General features: G+C 34.1%; 1 protein-coding gene across 2 annotated transcripts in view; it reads left to right on the forward strand.

The window, feature by feature from the left end:
* The window catches only part of LOC148059987 (potassium channel subfamily K member 10-like), a 22,387-nt gene extending 3,900 nt beyond the window's left edge, over nucleotides 1–18,487 (forward strand). For both annotated transcript variants that reach the window (XM_087779751.1, XM_087779750.1), the window contains exons 2-7: nucleotides 7,574–7,965; nucleotides 10,289–10,406; nucleotides 10,486–10,646; nucleotides 13,612–13,804; nucleotides 13,862–14,004; nucleotides 17,902–18,487. In XM_087779751.1, the coding sequence (XP_087635877.1) occupies nucleotides 7,574–7,965; nucleotides 10,289–10,406; nucleotides 10,486–10,646; nucleotides 13,612–13,804; nucleotides 13,862–14,004; nucleotides 17,902–18,366 (1,472 nt within the window). In that variant the 3' untranslated portion in view covers nucleotides 18,367–18,487. The remainder of the gene's footprint in view (nucleotides 1–7,573; nucleotides 7,966–10,288; nucleotides 10,407–10,485; nucleotides 10,647–13,611; nucleotides 13,805–13,861; nucleotides 14,005–17,901) is intronic.
* The last annotated feature ends 1,633 nt before the right edge of the window (nucleotides 18,488–20,120 follow it).

The raw sequence follows: 20,120 nt of genomic DNA on the forward strand, positions 1-20,120 counted from the left end.
TTTACTGTTTATCAACATTTTTACTGTTGTATCAACACCTTTACTGTTGTATCAACACCTTTACTGTTGTATCAACACCTTTACTGTTTATCAACATTTTTACTGTTGTATCAACATCTTTACTGTTGTATCACCATCTTTACTGTTTATCAACATTTTTACTGTTGTATCAACACCTTTACTGTTGTATCAACACCTTTACTGTTGTATCAACATCTTTACTGTTGTATCAACATCTTTACTGTTGTATCAACATCTTTACTGTTGTATCAACATCTTTACTGTTGTATCAACACCTTTACTGTTGTATCAACATCTTTACTGTTGTATCAACATCTTTACTGTTGTATCAACACCTTTACTGTTGTATCAACATCTTTACTGTTGTATCAACATCTTTACTGTTGTATCAACACCTTTACTGTTGTATCAACATCTTTACTGTTGTATCAACACCTTTACTGTTGTATCAACATCTTTACTGTTGTATCAACACCTTTACTGTTGTACCAACACCTTTACTGTTGTATCAACATCTTTACTGTTGTATCAACACCTTTACTGTTGTACCAACACCTTTACTGTTGTATCAACATCTTTACTGTTGTATCAACACCTTTACTGTTGTATCAACATCTTTACTGTTGTATCAACATCTTTACTGTTGCATCAACACCTTTACTGTTGTATCAACACCTTTACTGTTGTATCAACACCTTTACTGTCGTACTGTTGTACCTTTACTGTTGTACCTTTACTGTTGTACTGTTGTACCTTTACTGTTGTACTGTTGTACCTTTACTGTTGTACTGTTTTACCTATACTGACGTACTGTTGAACCTTTACTGACGTACTGTTGTACCTTTACTGTTGTACTGTTGTACGTTTACTGTCGTACTGTTGTACCTATACTGACGTACTGTTGTACCTTTACTGTTGTACTGTTGTACCTTTACTGTCGTACTGTTGTACCTTTACTGTTGTACTGTTGTACGTTTACTGTCGCACTGTTGTACCTATAATGACGTACTGTTGTACCTTTACTGTTGTACTGTTGTACCTATACTGACGTACTGTTGTACCTTTACTGTCGTACTGTTGTACCTATACTGACGTACTGTTGTACCTTTACTGTCGTACTGTTGTACCTATACTGTCGTACTGTTGTACCTTTACTGTTGTACTGTTGTACCTTTACTGTTGTACCAACATCTTTACTGTTGTATCAACACCTTTACTGTTGTATCAACAGCTTTACCGTTGTATCAACACCTTTACTGTTGTATCAACACCTTTACTGTTGTATCAACACCTTTACTGTTGTATCAACACCTTTACTGTTGTATCAACACCTTTACTGTTGTATCAACACCTTTACTGTTGTATCAACACCTTTACTGTTGTATCAACATCTTTACTGTTGTATCAACATCTTTACTGTTGTATCAACACCTTTACTGTTGTATCAACATCTTTACTGTTGTATCAACACCTTTACTGTTGTATCAACATCTTTACTGTTGTATCAACACCTTTACTGTTTTATCAACATTTTTACTGTTGTATCAACACCTTTACTGTTGTACCAACACCTTTACTGTTGTATCAACATCTTTACTGTTGTATCAACATCTTTACTGTTGTACCAACACCTTTACTGTTGTATCAACATCTTTACTGTTGTATCAACATCTTTACTGTTGCATCAACACCTTTACTGTTGTATCAACACCTTTACTGTTGTATCAACACCTTTACTGTTGTATCAACATCTTTACTGTTGTATCAACACCTTTACTGTTGTATCAACACCTTTACTGTTGTATCAACATCTTTACTGTTGTACCAACACCTTTACTGTTGTATCAACACCTTTACTGTTGTATCAACACCTTTACTGTTGTATCAACATCTTTACTGTTGTATCAACATCTTTACTGTTGTATCAACATCTTTACTGTTGTATCAACATCTTTACTGTTGTATCAACATCTTTACTGTTGTATCAACATCTTTACTGTTGTATCAACACCTTTACTGTTGTACCAACACCTTTACTGTTGTATCAACACCTTTACTGTTGTATCAACACCTTTACTGTTGTATCAACATTTTTACTGTTGTATCAACATCTTTACTGTTGCATCAACACCTTTACTGTTGTACCAACACCTTTACTGTTGTATCAACACCTTTACTGTTGTATCAACACCTTTACTGTTGTATCAACATTTTTACTGTTTATCAACATTTTTACTGTTGTATCAACACCTTTACTGTTGTATCAACATCTTTACTGTTGTATCAACATCTTTACTGTTGTATCAACATCTTTACTGTTGTATCAACACCTTTACTGTTGTATCAACATCTTTACTGTTGTATCAACACCTTTACTGTTGTATCAACACCTTTACTGTTGTATCAACATCTTTACTGTTGTATCAACATCTTTACTGTTGTATCAACATCTTTACTGTTGTATCAACACCTTTACTGTTGTATCAACATCTTTACTGTTGTATCAACACCTTTACTGTTGTATCAACACCTTTACTGTTGTATCAACATCTTTACTGTTGTATCAACATCTTTACTGTTGTATCAACACCTTTACTGTTGTATCAACATCTTTACTGTTGTATCAACACCTTTACTGTTTATCAACACCTTTACTGTTGTATCAACACCTTTACTGTTGTATCAACATCTTTACTGTTGTATCAACATCTTTACTGTTGTATCAACATCTTTACTGTTGCATCAACACCTTTACTGTTGTACCAACACCTTTACTGTTGTATCAACACCTTTACTGTTGTATCAACATCTTTACTGTTGCATCAACACCTTTACTGTTGTACCAACACCTTTACTGTTGTATCAACACCTTTACTGTTGTATCAACACCTTTACTGTTGTATCAACATTTTTACTGTTTATCAACATTTTTACTGTTGTATCAACACCTTTACTGTTGTATCAACATCTTTACTGTTGTATCAACATCTTTACTGTTGTATCAACACCTTTACTGTTGTATCAACATCTTTACTGTTGTATCAACACCTTTACTGTTGTATCAACACCTTTACTGTTGTATCAACATCTTTACTGTTGTATCAACATCTTTACTGTTGTATCAACATCTTTACTGTTGTATCAACACCTTTACTGTTGTATCAACATCTTTACTGTTGTATCAACATCTTTACTGTTGTATCAACATCTTTACTGTTGTATCAACATCTTTACTGTTGTATCAACATCTTTACTGTTGTATCAACACCTTTACTGTTGTATCAACATCTTTACTGTTGTATCAACACCTATACTGTTGTATCAACACCTTTACTGTTGTATCAACATTTTTACTGTTGTATCAACACCTTTACTGTTGTACCAACACCTTTACTGTTGTATCAACATCTTTACTGTTGTATCAACATCTTTACTGTTGTACCAACACCTTTACTGTTGTATCAACATCTTTACTGTTGTATCAACATCTTTACTGTTGTATCAACATCTTTACTGTTGCATCAACACCTTTACTGTTGTATCAACATCTTTACTGTTGTATCAACACCTTTACTGTTGTATCAACATCTTTACTGTTGTATCAACATCTTTACTGTTGCATCAACACCTTTACTGTTGTATCAACATCTTTACTGTTGTATCAACATCTTTACTGTTGTATCAACACCTTTACTGTTGTATCAACATCTTTACTGTTGTATCAACATCTTTACTGTTGCATCAACACCTTTACTGTTGTATCAACATCTTTACTGTTGTATCAACATCTTTACTGTTGCATCAACACCTTTACTGTTGTATCAACATCTTTACTGTTGTATCAACATCTTTACTGTTGTATCAACATCTTTACTGTTGTATCAACATCTTTACTGTTGTACCAACACTTTACTGTTGTATCAACACCTTTACTGTTGTATCAACACCTTTACTGTTGTATCAACATTTTTACTGTTGTATCAACATCTTTACTGTTGCATCAACACCTTTACTGTTGTACCAACACCTTTACTGTTGTATCAACACCTTTACTGTTGTATCAACATCTTTACTGTTGTATCAACATCTTTACTGTTGTACCAACACCTTTACTGTTGTATCAACACCTTTACTGTTGTATCAACATCTTTACTGTTGCATCAACACCTTTACTGTTGTACCAACACCTTTACTGTTGTATCAACACCTTTACTGTTGTATCAACACCTTTACTGTTGTATCAACATTTTTACTGTTTATCAACATTTTTACTGTTGTATCAACACCTTTACTGTTGTATCAACATCTTTACTGTTGTATCAACATCTTTACTGTTGTATCAACATCTTTACTGTTGTATCAACACCTTTACTGTTGTATCAACATCTTTACTGTTGTATCAACATTTTTACTGTTGTATCAACATCTTTACTGTTGTATCAACATCTTTACTGTTGTATCAACATCTTTACTGTTGTATCAACACCTTTACTGTTGTATCAACACCTTTACTGTTGTATCAACACCTTTACTGTTGTATCAACACCTTTACTGTTGTATCAACATCTTTACTGTTGTATCAACATCTTTACTGTTGTATCAACATCTTTACTGTTGCATCAACACCTTTACTGTTGTATCAACATCTTTACTGTTGTATCAACACCTTTACTGTTGTATCAACATCTTTACTGTTGTATCAACATCTTTACTGTTGCATCAACACCTTTACTGTTGTATCAACATCTTTACTGTTGTATCAACATCTTTACTGTTGTATCAACACCTTTACTGTTGTATCAACATCTTTACTGTTGTATCAACATCTTTACTGTTGCATCAACACCTTTACTGTTGTATCAACATCTTTACTGTTGTATCAACATCTTTACTGTTGCATCAACACCTTTACTGTTGTATCAACACCTTTACTGTTGTATCAACATCTTTACTGTTGTACCAATACCTTTACTGTTGTATCAACACCTTTACTGTTGTATCAACACCTTTACTGTTGTATCAACATCTTTACTGTTGTATCAACATCTTTACTGTTGCATCAACACCTTTACTGTTGTATCAACATCTTTACTGTTGTATCAACATCTTTACTGTTGTATCAACATCTTTACTGTTGTATCAACATCTTTACTGTTGTACCAACACTTTACTGTTGTATCAACACCTTTACTGTTGTATCAACACCTTTACTGTTGTATCAACATTTTTACTGTTGTATCAACATCTTTACTGTTGCATCAACACCTTTACTGTTGTACCAACACCTTTACTGTTGTATCAACACCTTTACTGTTGTATCAACATCTTTACTGTTGTATCAACATCTTTACTGTTGTACCAACACCTTTACTGTTGTATCAACACCTTTACTGTTGTATCAACATCTTTACTGTTGCATCAACACCTTTACTGTTGTACCAACACCTTTACTGTTGTATCAACACCTTTACTGTTGTATCAACACCTTTACTGTTGTATCAACATTTTTACTGTTTATCAACATTTTTACTGTTGTATCAACACCTTTACTGTTGTATCAACATCTTTACTGTTGTATCAACATCTTTACTGTTGTATCAACATCTTTACTGTTGTATCAACACCTTTACTGTTGTATCAACATCTTTACTGTTGTATCAACATTTTTACTGTTGTATCAACATCTTTACTGTTGTATCAACATCTTTACTGTTGTATCAACATCTTTACTGTTGTATCAACACCTTTACTGTTGTATCAACACCTTTACTGTTGTATCAACACCTTTACTGTTGTATCAACACCTTTACTGTTGTATCAACATCTTTACTGTTGTATCAACATCTTTACTGTTGTATCAACATCTTTACTGTTGCATCAACACCTTTACTGTTGTATCAACATCTTTACTGTTGTATCAACACCTTTACTGTTGTATCAACATCTTTACTGTTGTATCAACATCTTTACTGTTGCATCAACACCTTTACTGTTGTATCAACATCTTTACTGTTGTATCAACATCTTTACTGTTGTATCAACACCTTTACTGTTGTATCAACATCTTTACTGTTGTATCAACATCTTTACTGTTGCATCAACACCTTTACTGTTGTATCAACATCTTTACTGTTGTATCAACATCTTTACTGTTGCATCAACACCTTTACTGTTGTATCAACATCTTTACTGTTGTATCAACATCTTTACTGTTGTATCAACATCTTTACTGTTGTATCAACATCTTTACTGTTGTACCAATACCTTTACTGTTGTATCAACACCTTTACTGTTGTATCAACACCTTTACTGTTGTATCAACATTTTTACTGTTGTATCAACATCTTTACTGTTGCATCAACACCTTTACTGTTGTACCAACATCTTTACTGTTGTATCAACACCTTTACTGTTGCATCAACACCTTTACTGTTGTATCAACACCTTTACTGTTGTATCAACATCTTTACTGTTGTATCAACATCTTTACTGTTGTATCAACATCTTTACTGTTGTACCAACACCTTTACTGTTGTATCAACACATTTACTGTTGTATCAACATCTTTACTGTTGCATCAACACCTTTACTGTTGTATCAACATCTTTACTGTTGTACCAACACCTTTACTGTTGTATCAACACATTTACTGTTGTATCAACATCTTTACTGTTGTATCAACACCTTTACTGTTGTATCAACACCTTTACTGTTGTATCAACATTTTTACTGTTTATCAACATTTTTACTGTTGTATCAACACCTTTACTGTTGTATCAACATCTTTACTGTTGTATCAACATCTTTACTGTTGTATCAACATCTTTACTGTTGTATCAACACCTTTACTGTTGTATCAACATCTTTACTGTTGTATCAACATCTTTACTGTTGTATCAACATCTTTACTGTTGTATCAACATCTTTACTGTTGTATCAACATCTTTACTGTTGTATCAACATCTTTACTGTTGTATCAACATCTTTACTGTTGTATCAACATCTTTACTGTTGTATCAACATCTTTACTGTTGTATCAACATCTTTACTGTTGTATCAACACCTTTACTGTTGTATCAACATCTTTACTGTTGTATCAACACCTTTACTGTTTATCAACACCTTTACTGTTGTATCAACACCTTTACTGTTGTATCAACACCTTTACTGTTGTATCAACACCTTTACTGTTGTATCAACACCTTTACTGTTGTATCAACACCTTTACTGTTGTATCAACACCTTTACTGTTGTATCAACACCTTTACTGTTGTATCAACACCTTTACTGTTGTATCAACACCTTTACTGTTGTATCAACACCTTTACTGTTGTATCAACACCTTTACTGTTGTATCAACACCTTTACTGTTGTATCAACTCCGCAGCTTGTAACCTCTCGTTTGCCCAGATTTCAGAGCAGTTTTATAAAGTAATAACTTTGACTGACAGGTGTCACCTCCAGGTGATTGAAAGGCAGCAACAATAATGTTAATGATAGATGTTGTTGTTTCTCTGAATCTGGTGTAAAAGTTGTAAATGTTTAATTTCAGTGGCGATCCAGACCAACTTGGCGCCGCCCAAGAAGGCTCAGTCCGGCCTGGTCCACGCCGGCGTGCAAACCTTGCAGAACCCGACTGGATGCGACCCCAAGACCAGCGGTCACTGTCCACTGCCACGCCTGTCCATCTCGTCGCGCTCGGCCAGCATCGTGGCCAGCATGGACGCCAGCATGGACAGGTCGGTGCTTCACGTCATGAAGTGGAAGACGGTTCTGGCCGTGTTCGTGGTGGTGGTTCTGTACCTGGTGTGCGGAGGTCTGGCCTTCAGAGCCCTGGAGCAGCCGTTCGAGAGCCAGCAGAAGACCAGCATCACCCTGGAGAAGACTTCCTTCCTGGTGCGACACACCTGTGTGAGCCCGCACGAGCTGGACGACATCATCCAGGTGAGATGTTCCACCGCAAATGTTGAAACTTGATGGTAATGTTGTTTTTAATTATTATTTAAAATATAATGATTTAACTTAAAAAAATAAACTTCTAAATTCAATACATCTTACTTCGTAGTTTTACATAAATGTTGCTATAATGAGTCTCCAGACCAAACCAACAGAGCAACGAGCTACTGATTGAACTTTCAGCCAATCATGTGATGAGAAGATGGTCATGTGACGATGTAGCTCTGAGCTCTGTTGGTTTGGTCTGGAGGCTCCATTATAACATTTATATTGAATTTAAAATGAATTAAAACTATTTTTGAATGGTTGGATATATAATATTAAACTTCATGTTTAAAACATTATAATTAAAGATGTTCTTTTATCATTTAATTATTTAGAAACAAAACATGAATTCAACCTTCAATGAGTTCTTGTTAAACAACAACATCTGATTAAAACATTAATATTCTGACACTAAAATACTTTTGTGTCGACAAATAGTTACAAACACATCACGATGAACACAAATGATCTAATAATAATTTTTGTTGTGTTGGTCGACATGAAGGTCGAGAGAAGGTCACGTGGATTAAAGTCTCGTGATCTTCCTCCACATGAGACCCGAGCGATCGAAACCTTTTCAAGCAAATAATGAAGTTTCATCACAAAAGAAATGATCATAACAACATCACTGGTGTAACGAACATACAGAGGATGAAAGACTCATCGTGGAGATGTTCGTACGAAGGTTCAACTGAGGAAGGACTTGATCGATAAACTATCTGAGGATCAACTCGTCCGAACGATGATGGACCAGGTGATGTTCTCAGGTGTGTCTCCTGCTGCGACTCATGAGTCACTCGTGATGCGACTCGTGAGTCACTCGTGATGCGACTCATCTAGTCTGGTTCCTCACGTGCAGATGCTCCTGATGATCAACTGAGCCGAAAATAGATCAGAAAGAATTGAGACTATTTTTATCCTGACGGAGCAGATTTATGTCTTTTTACACTCGTTTGATCTGAACCATGAACTGTTGTGAACACATGACGCAGCGATGGAGGGATGAAGAGATGAATGAAGGGATGGAGGGATGAAAGGATGGAGGGATGAAGAGATGAATGAAGGGATGGAGGGATGAAAGGATGGAGGGATGGAGGGATGAATGAAGGGATGGAGGGATGAAAGGATGGAGGGATGGAGGGATGAATGAAGGGATGGAGGGATGAAAGGATGGAGGGATGGAGGGATGAATGAAGGGATGGAGGGATGAAAGGATGGAGGGATGAAGGGATGGATGAAGGGATGAATGAAGAGATGGAAGGATGAAGGGATGGAGGGATGAAGGGATGGATGAAGGGATGAATGAAGAGATGGAAGGATGAAGGGACGGAGGGATGAAGGGATGGAGGGATGGAGGGATGAAGGGATGAATGAAGAGATGGAAGGATGAAGGGATGGAGGGTTGAAGGGATGGAGAGATGAAAGGATGGAAGGATGAAGGGATGAATAAAGAGATGGAGGGATGAAGGGATGAATGGAGAGATGAAAGGATGAAAGGATGAAGGGATGAATGAAGAGATCGAAGGATGAAGGGATGGAGGGATGAAGGGATGGATGAAGGGATGGAGAGATTAAAGGATGGAAGGATGAAGGGATGAATAAAGAGATGGAGGGATGAAGGGATAAATGAAGGGATGGAGAGATGAATGGGTGGATGGAGGGATGAAGGGATGGATGAAGGGATGAAGGGATGAATGAAGGGATGGATGGAGGGATGAATGAAGAAATGAATGAAACTATTCATCAGTAAATCCACCATCTTTCAACATGACCTTGTTGTTGAATCCTCACGAGTGTTACACAATATCTGAACATGAAAACACACAAAACACAACAAACACACAAACACATAATAAACACACAAACACATCATAAACACACAACAAAACACGCTCAAATACACTGTAAAGAAACAATAATAACAAAAAAAACAAGTCAAATTAAAATGTTGAGAGCGGGAATCGAACCGACGAACCTTGACCTCAAACTAGCAGATGACTGACCTGTTGTTGCCAAGGTTACTAGCGTGTGTGACATCATATCCTGTGTTTGAGTGACAGACACTGATCAACATCAACTCTAGAGACGACGACCAGAACAAGATTATAATGAAAAATCTTTATCAATGTGAAGAACAAACATATCCATGTTGACCATCATTTTAAAACGAATAAACTATAATTCATTCATATAAAGAGACGGGTGTGAGGCGGCGCCACAGCGCCCTCTAATGGTAACACTGGTGTTTATATACATTTGTTCCCAGCATGCCATTGAGGCGGCGAGTGCAGGCGTGAGTCCAGTGGGCGACGCCTCGTACAACTCCAGCCACTGGGACTGGGCGAGCGCCTCCTTCTTCGCCGGGACCGTGATCACAACCATAGGTGAGCCACGCCCCCTTCACAGGTGTCACTCAAGGTGTGTGATGTCACTCTCTCCTGCTGACCTCTGACCCCTCCTCAGGTTATGGAAACATCGCTCCGAGCACAGAAGGCGGGAAGATCTTCTGCATCCTTTACGCCATATTTGGAATCCCTCTCTTCGGCTTCCTGTTGGCCGGGATCGGAGACCAGCTCGGAACCATGTTCGTCACCAGCGTCCTCAGATTTGAGAAGATATTCAGGGTGAAGAGTTGATGTTTGACACATGGTGTCAGTGTGGTTTACTCTGGGTACTCCAGATGTATAGATGGATGTTTAGATGTATAGATGGATGTTTAGATGTATAGATGAATGTATAGATGGATGTAAAGATGTATAGATGGATGTATAGATGGATGTTTAGATGTATAGATGGATGTTTAGATGTATAGATGGATGTATAGATGGATGTAAAGATGTATAGATGTATGTAAAGATGTATAGATGGATGTTTAGATGTATAGATGGATGTTTAGATGTATAGATGGATGTATAGATGGATGTAAAGATGTATAGATGTATGTAAAGATGTATAGATGGATGTATAGATGGATGTAAAGATGTATAGATGGATGTATAGATGTATAGATGGATGTATAGATGGATGTATAGATGGGTGTATAGATGGATGTATAGATGGATGTAAAGATGTATAGATGGATGTATAGATGGATGTATAGATGTATAGATGAATGTAAAGATGTATAGATGGATGTATAGATGGATGTATAGATGTATAGATGGATGTATAGATGGATGTATAGATGGGTGTATAGATGGATGTATAGATGGATGTAAAGATGTATAGATGGATGTAAAGATGTATAGATGGATGTTTAGATGTATAGATGAATGTATAGATGGATGTAAAGATGTATAGATGGATGTATAGATGGATGTAAAGATGTATAGATGGATGTAAAGATGTATAGATGGATGTAAAGATGTATAGATGGATGTATAGATGGATGTAAAGATGTATAGATTGATGTATAGATGTATAGATGGATGTAAAGATGTATAGATGGATGTAAAGATGTATAGATGGATGTAAAGATGTATAGATGGATGTATAGATGGATGTAAAGATGTATAGATGGATGTAAAGATGTATAGATGGATGTAAAGATGTATAGATGGATGTATAGATGGATGTAAAGATGTATAGATGGATGTATAGATGTATAGATGGATGTAAAGATGTATAGATGGATGTAAAGATGTATAGATGGATGTATAGATGTATAGATGGATGTATAGATGGATGTAAAGATGTATAGATGGATGTAAAGATGTATAGATGGATGTTTAGATGTATAGATGGATGTTTAGATGTATAGATGTATAGATGGATGTAAAGATGTATAGATGGATGTATAGATGGATGTTTAGATGTATAGATGGATGTATAGATGGATGTTTAGATGTATAGATGGATGTATAGATGGATGTTTAGATGTATAGATGGATGTATAGATGGATGTTTAGATGTATAGATGGATGTATAGATGGATGTTTAGATGTATAGATGGATGTATAGATGGATGTTTAGATGTATAGATGTATAGATGGATGTAAAGATGTATAGATGGATGTATAGATGGATGTTTAGATGTATAGATGGATGTATAGATGGATGTTTAGATGTATAGATGGATGTATAGATGGATGTATAGATGGATGTATAGATGCATGTATAGATGGATGTATAGATGGATGTAAAGATGGATGTATAGATGGATGTATAGATGGATGTATAGATGGATGTAAAGATGTATAGATGGATGTATAGATGGATGTTTAGATGTATAGATGGATGTATAGATGCATAAATGGATGTATAGATGTATAGATGGATGTATAGATGTATAGACCGATGTATAGATGGATGTTTAGATGTATAGATGGATGTATAGATGGATGTTTAGATGGATGTAAAGATGGATGTATAGATAGATGTATAGATGGATGTATAAATGGATGTATAGATGGATGTAAAGATGTATAGATGGATGTCTAGATGTATAGATGGATGTAAAGATGTATAGATGGATGTATAGATGTATAGATGGATGTATAGATGTATAGATGTATAGATGGATGTAAAGATGTATAGATGGATGTATAGATGTATAGATGGATGTATAGATGTATAGATGGATTTATAATTGTATAGATGGATGTATAGATTGCTGTAAAGATGGATGTAAAGATGGATGTATAGATGGATGTATAGATGTATAGATGGATGTATAGATGTATAGATGGATGTAAAGATGTATAGATGGATGTATAGATGTATAGATGGATGTATAGATGTATAGATGGATGTATAATTGTATAGATGGATGTATAGATTGCTGTAAAGATGGATGTATAGATGGATGTATAGATGGATGTAAAGATGTATAGATGGATGTATAGATGGAAGTATAGATGTATAGATGGATGTATAGATGGATGTATAAATGGATGTATAGATGGATGTATAGATGTATAGATGGATGTATAGATGGATGTAAAGATGGATGTATAGATGTATAGATGGATGTATAGATGGATGTATAGATGGATGTATAGATGGATGTATAGATGTATAAATGGATGTATAGATGGATGTAAAGATGTATAGATGGATGTATAGATGGAAGTATAGATGTATAGATGGATGTATAGATGGATGTATAAATGGATCTATAGAAAGATGTATAAATGTATAGATGGATGTATAGATGGATGTAAAGATGGACGTATAAATGTATAGATGGATGTAAAGATGGATGTATAGATGGACGTATAAATGTATAGATGGATGTAAAGATGTATAGATTGATGGATGGATGGATGTAAAGATGGACGTATAAATGTATAGATGGATGTATAGATGGATGTAAAGATGTATAGATTGATGGATGGATGGATGTAAAGATGGACGTATAAATGTATAGATGGATGTAAAGATGGATGTAAAGATGGATGTATAGATGGACGTATAAATGTATAGATGGATGTATAGATGGATGTAAAGATGTATAGATTGATGGATGGATGGATGTAAAGATGGACGTATAAATGTATAGATGGATGTAAAGATTTATAGATTGATGGATGGATGTATAAACGGATGTATAAATGGTTGGATGAATAATATAAGTAATCGTGTCTTCAGCAAAAACACCGACAGATCAGTGCGACTAAGATCCGAGTGACGTCGACGATGCTCTTCATCTTGGCTGGATGTATCGTCTTCGTGTCTCTTCCTGCCGTGGTCTTCAAGCACATCGAGGGCTGGACGACCCTGGAGAGCATTTACTTCGTGGTCATCACTCTGACCACGGTCGGCATCGGAGACTACGTGGCAGGTGAGGGTTGACACCATCTTGTCTGGACCAGATGCATCTTCTGCTGCTCCTGCTCAGGTGGGAACAGCAGGATCGAGTACATCATCTGGTACAAGCCTCTGGTCTGGTTCTGGATCCTGGTGGGTCTGGCCTACTTCGCTGCCGTCCTGAGCATGATCGGAGACTGGCTCCGAGTCCTGTCCAAGAAGACCAGAGAAGAGGTGAGACATGACAGTTTAATATAATTATATCATTTAAATATATACTCTTTTTATTTGAGGATCATATATGTTTATAATTATGATGATTTTATAATAGTTTTAATTTATATCATAATGATTTTATTATAGTTTTAATTTATATTATGATTAATTAATAATAGTGTTTATTTATATTATGATTAATTAATAATAGTGTTTATTTATATTATGATTAATTAATAATAGTGTTTATTTATATTGTGTCAGTTTAATGTCGTTGAAACGACTCTTTTGTTGAATAATTCAAATGTTCTTCGTTCGCCTCGTTTGTTTGAAGTCGAAGAATCTCATGAAACATCGATGAGTCGAGGATTAAAAAGAATTAATGTTGACTTTCATTTAAATCCTTTATTTTTATTATAATAATAATTTATATCATTCAATTCAATCATTTCAAAAGTTTTTGTTTATTTTACACAAAGGCTTTGATATTTTAATTCCAAGAATTTACAACTTCACAGTTTTTTAATTCATCGTCTTTATAATTCAATATAAATGTTATAATCGAGTCTCAGAGCAACAGAGCCTCTGATCGAACCTTCAGCCAATCATGTGACAGAGAAGAGATCATGTGACTTTTTTATGGATTAAGAATAAAAAGATTTTTGTCATTAAAATATCAAAGTCTGCGAGAAAAAACAATTAAATGTTTTTAATTCAATTCTTCAACTTTATTCATCTTTAAAAGAACAAAAGTTCTAAACTTAAGCTCAAATAAAACGAGTAAAAACACTGAAATAAAACGAGTAAAAACACTGAAATAAAAAGTAAAAAAACACTGAAATAAAAAGTTAAAAAAACACTGAAATAAAAAGTAAAAAAAACACTGAAATAAAAAGTTAAAAAAACACTGAAATAAAAAGTTAAAAAAACACTGAATTAAAAAGTTAAAAAAAAACACTGAAATAAAAAGTTAAAAAAACACTGAAATAAAAAGTAAAAAAAACACTGAAATAAAAAGTAAAAAAAACACTGAAATAAAAAGTTAAAAAAACACTGAAATAAAAAGTAAAAAAAACACTGAAATAAAAAGTAAAAAAACACTGAAATAAAAAGTAAAAAAAACACTGAAATAAAAAGTAAAAAAAACACTGAAATAAAAAGTAAAAAAACACTGAAATAAAAAGTAAAAAAAACACTGAAATAAAAAGTAAAAAAACACTGAAATAAAGAGTAAAAAAAACACTGAAATAAAAAGTAAAAAAAACACTGAAATAAAACGAGTAAAAACACTGAAATAAAAAGTAAAAAAACACTGAAATAAAAAGTTAAAAAAACACTGAAATAAAAAGTTAAAAAACACTGAAATAAAAAGTTAAAAAAACACTGAAATAAAAAGTAAAAAAACACTGAAATAAAAAGTTAAAAAAACACTGAAATAAAAAGTTAAAAAAACACTGAATTAAAAAGTTAAAAAAAACACTGAAATAAAAAGTTAAAAAAACACTGAAATAAAAAGTTAAAAAAACACTGAAATAAAAAGTAAAAAAACACTGAAATAAAAAGTTAAAAAAACACTGAAATAAAAAGTAAAAAAAACACTGAAATAAAAAGTAAAAAAACACTGAAATAAAAAGTTAAAAAAACACTGAAATAAAAAGTAAAAAAAACACTGAAATAAAAAGTAAAAAAAACACTGAAATAAAAAGTAAAAAAAACACTGAAATAAAAAGTAAAAAAAACACTGAAATAAAAAGTAAAAAAACACTGAAATAAAAAGTAAAAAAAACACTGAAATAAAAAGTAAAAAAACACTGAAATAAAAAGTAAAAAAAACACTGAAATAAAAAGTAAAAAAACACTGAAATAAAGAGTAAAAAAAACACTGAAATAAAAAGTAAAAAAAACACTGAAATAAAACGAGTAAAAACACTGAAATAAAAAGTAAAAAAACACTGAAATAAAAAGTTAAAAAAACACTGAATTAAAAAGTTAAAAAAAACACTGAAATAAAAAGTAAAAAAAACACTGAAATAAAAAGTAAAAAAAACACTGAAATAAAAAGTAAAAAAACACTGAAATAAAAAGTTAAAAAAACACTGAAATAAAAAGTAAAAAAAACACTGAAATAAAAAGTAAAAAAAACACTGAAATAAAAAGTAAAAAAACACTGAAATAAAAAGTAAAAAAAACACTGAAATAAAAAGTAAAAAAAACACTGAAATAAAAAGTAAAAAAACACTGAAATAAAAAGTAAAAAAAACACTGAAATAAAAAGTAAAAAAACACTGAAATAAAGAGTAAAAAAAACACTGAAATAAAAAGTAAAAAAAACACTGAAATAAAAAGTAAAAAAAAAACACTGAAATAAAAAGTAAAAAAAACACTGAAATAAAAAGTAAAAAAAACACTGAAATAAAAAGTAAAAAAAACACTGAAATAAAAAGTAAAAAAAACACTGAAATAAAAAGTAAAAAAAACACTGAAATAAAAAGTAAAAAAACACTGAAATAAAAAGTAAAAAAAACACTGAAATAAAAAGTAAAAAAAACACTGAAATAAAAAGTAAAAAAACACTGAAATAAAAAGTAAAAAAAACACTGAAATAAAAAGTAAAAAAACACTGAAATAAAGAGTAAAAAAAACACTGAAATAAAAAGTAAAAAAAACACTGAAATAAAAAGTAAAAAAAAAACACTGAAATAAAAAGTAAAAAAAACACTGAAATAAAAAGTAAAAAAAACACTGAAATAAAAAGTAAAAAAAACACTGAAATAAAAAGTAAAAAAAACACTGAAATAAAAAGTAAAAAACACTGAAATAAAAAGTAAAGAAAACACTGAAATAAAAAGTAAAAAAAACACTGAAATAAAGAGTAAAAAAAACACTGAAATAAAAAGTAAAAAAAACACTGAAATAAAAAGTAAAAAAAACACTGAAATAAAAAGTAAAAAAAACACTGAAATAAAAAGTAAAAAAAACACTGAAATAAAAAGTAAAAAAAACACTGAAATAAAAAGTAAAAAAAACACTGAAATAAAAAGTAAAAAACACTGAAATAAAAAGTAAAAAAAACACTGAATTAAAAAGTAAAAAAACACTGAAATAAAAAGTTAAAAAAACACTGAAATAAAAAGTTAAAAAAAACACTGAATTAAAAAGTTAAAAAAACACTGAAATAAAAAGTTAAAAAAACACTGAAATAAAAAGTAAAAAAAACACTGAAATAAAAAGTAAAAAAAACACTGAAATAAAAAGTAAAAAAAACACTGAAATAAAAAGTAAAAAAAACACTGAAATAAAAAGTAAAAAAACACTGAAATAAAAAGTAAAAAAAACACTGAAATAAAAAGTAAAAAAAACACTGAAATAAAAAGTAAAAAAACACTGAAATAAAAAGTAAAAAAAACACTGAAATAAAAAGTAAAAAAACACTGAAATAAAGAGTAAAAAAAACACTGAAATAAAAAGTAAAAAAAACACTGAAATAAAAAGTTAAAAAAACACTGAAATAAAAAGTAAAAAAAACACTGAAATAAAAAGTAAAAAAAACACTGAAATAAAAAGTAAAAAACACTGAAATAAAAAGTAAAAAAACACTGAAATAAAAAGTAAAAAAAACACTGAATTAAAAAGTAAAAAAACACTAAAATAAAACGAGTAAAAAAACACTGAAATAAAAAAGGAAAAACACTAAAATAAAACGAGTAAAAACACTGAAATAAAACGAGTAAAAAGACACTGAAGAATAAAAGTGTGTTTTAAAGGTTCATAAGAAAGGATACATTTTCATTTAGAAATGATTGAATTCAAGTCAAAATAGTTTCAATATTAAGAACAGAAGTAAAAATGTTATAATGATAATAAACGTGATCGTCGTCAATAAAACATTCATTCGTCCTGTGGTCATGTGATCAGGTCGGCGAGATCAAAGCTCACGCCGCCGAGTGGAAAGCTAACGTTCGCGCCGAGTTCCGTGAGACTCGGCGGCGTCTGAGCGTGGAGGTCCACGACAAGCTGCAGCGAGCGGCGACCATACGCAGCATGGAGCGCCGGCAGCTGAGCCTGGAGCAGCGAGCGCTGTCCCTGGACCTCCTGGCCCCGGAGAAGAAGGCCATGTTCGCCAGCCTGGGTCGCCTCAGCGCCTCCTCGCACGAGAGCCTCCACGCCAGACTCAACCACCTGCGCTCGGGCCAGAGGAGGAGCTCCCAGACCTCCTCGCACGAGAACCTCTTCCACGCGCCGGCGCCGCGAGGAGACGCCGTCCCAGGAGACATCAGGAGGACGAGCGTCGGCATCAGCAGTTCCACCGCAGGAGACGAGTACGAGGAGCTGCACGAGGTCAAGAAGGTCAACGCGAGTCCACCAGCTGGTCTGAGTTGACAGCAGACTCAAGGTCAAGCGTCAGACTCAAGGTCAAGCATCAGACTCAAGGTCAAGCGTGAGACTCAAGGTCAAGCGTCAGACTCAAGGTCAAGTGTCAGACTCAAGGTCAAGCGTCAGACTCAAGGTCAAGCGTCAGACTCAAGGTCAAGTGTCAGACTCAAGGTCAAGTGTCAGACTCAAGGTCAAGCATCAGACTCAAGGTCAAGCGTCAGACTCAAGGTCAAGCGTGAGACTCAAGGTCAAGCGTCAGACTCAAGGTCAAGCATCAGACTCAAGGTCAAGCGTGAGACTCAAGGTCAAGCGTCAGACTCAAGGTCAAGTGTCAGACTCAAGGTCAAGCGTCAGACTCAAGGTCAAGCGTCAGACTCAAGGTCAAGTGTCAGACTCAAGGTCAAGTGTCAGACTCAAGGTCAAGCATCAGACTCAAGGTCAAGCGTCAGACTCAAGGTCAAGCGTCAGACTCAAGGTCAAGCGTCAGAGCTCTGACTGACCTTCATCATAGTTAAATACCTCACATGACTCTCCCGGTCCGACCCGTGTCTCCCCCCTCGAGCGTTGAAACGACAAGATGAAGGTCAAACTAAGAATGTGTTTCGTTATCTTTCCTTTGATCTCCTGAAGACACTCGTTCATCAAGTTCTTTAAACACAAGTCGTTGAAAACTATTTTCAAATGTTTGTATCAAATTCACAGGAATGCCTTTAAACATCCACGTTGTCATGGCAACAAGTCTTTACGTGTTAATAAAGGTTTATTTGTAACGACATCACATGACCTCAGAGATGTGTTCAGTGAACTTCAATGTTGTGCCTTTTTTACAACAAATTAAAAAATTTAAATCTGTTGATTTGAATATTCATGACACTGTGACAGTCAAACCCCCCGGAGCCAAGGTCTTAAGCAAGTGCAACTGTAGTAAAACAGGATCAGAATCTTGATGGATGGATGGATGATTGATGGATGATGGATGATGGATGATGGATGGATGGATGATGGATGGATGATGGATGGATGATGGATGATGGATGATGGATGGATGATGGATGATGGATGATGGATGGATGATGGATGATGGATGATGGATGGATGATGGATGGATGATGGATGATGGATGATGGATGGATGATGGATGATGGATGATGGATGGATGATGGATGGATGATGGATGATGGATGATGGATGGATGATGGATGATGGATGATGGATGATGGATGGATGGATGGATGGATGGATGGATGATGGATGATGGATGGATGATGGATGATTGATGATGGATGGATGATGGATGGATGATGGATGATTGATGATGGATGGATGATGGATGATGGATGATGGATGATGGATGATGGATGATGGATGATGGATGATGGATGGATGATGGATGGATGATGGATGATGGATGGATGATGGATGATGGATGATTGATGATGGATGGATGGATGATGGATGATGGATGATGGATGATGGATGATGGATGATGGATGATGGATGATGGATGGATGGATGGATGATGGATGGATGATGGATGGATGATGGATGGATGATGGATGATGGATGATGGATGATGGATGGATGATGGATGATGGATGATGGATGGATGATGGATGGATGATGGATGATGGATGATGGATGAATGGATGATGGATGGATGACGGATGACGGATGATGGATGATGGATGATGGATGATGGATGATGGATGATGGATGGATGGATGGATGATGGATGGATGGAGGATGGAGGATGGATGATG

The sequence above is a fragment of the Callionymus lyra genome, chromosome 18, assembly GCF_982586985.1.
Source record: "Callionymus lyra chromosome 18, fCalLyr1.hap1.1, whole genome shotgun sequence".
Classification (NCBI taxonomy): Eukaryota; Metazoa; Chordata; class Actinopteri; order Syngnathiformes; family Callionymidae; genus Callionymus; species Callionymus lyra.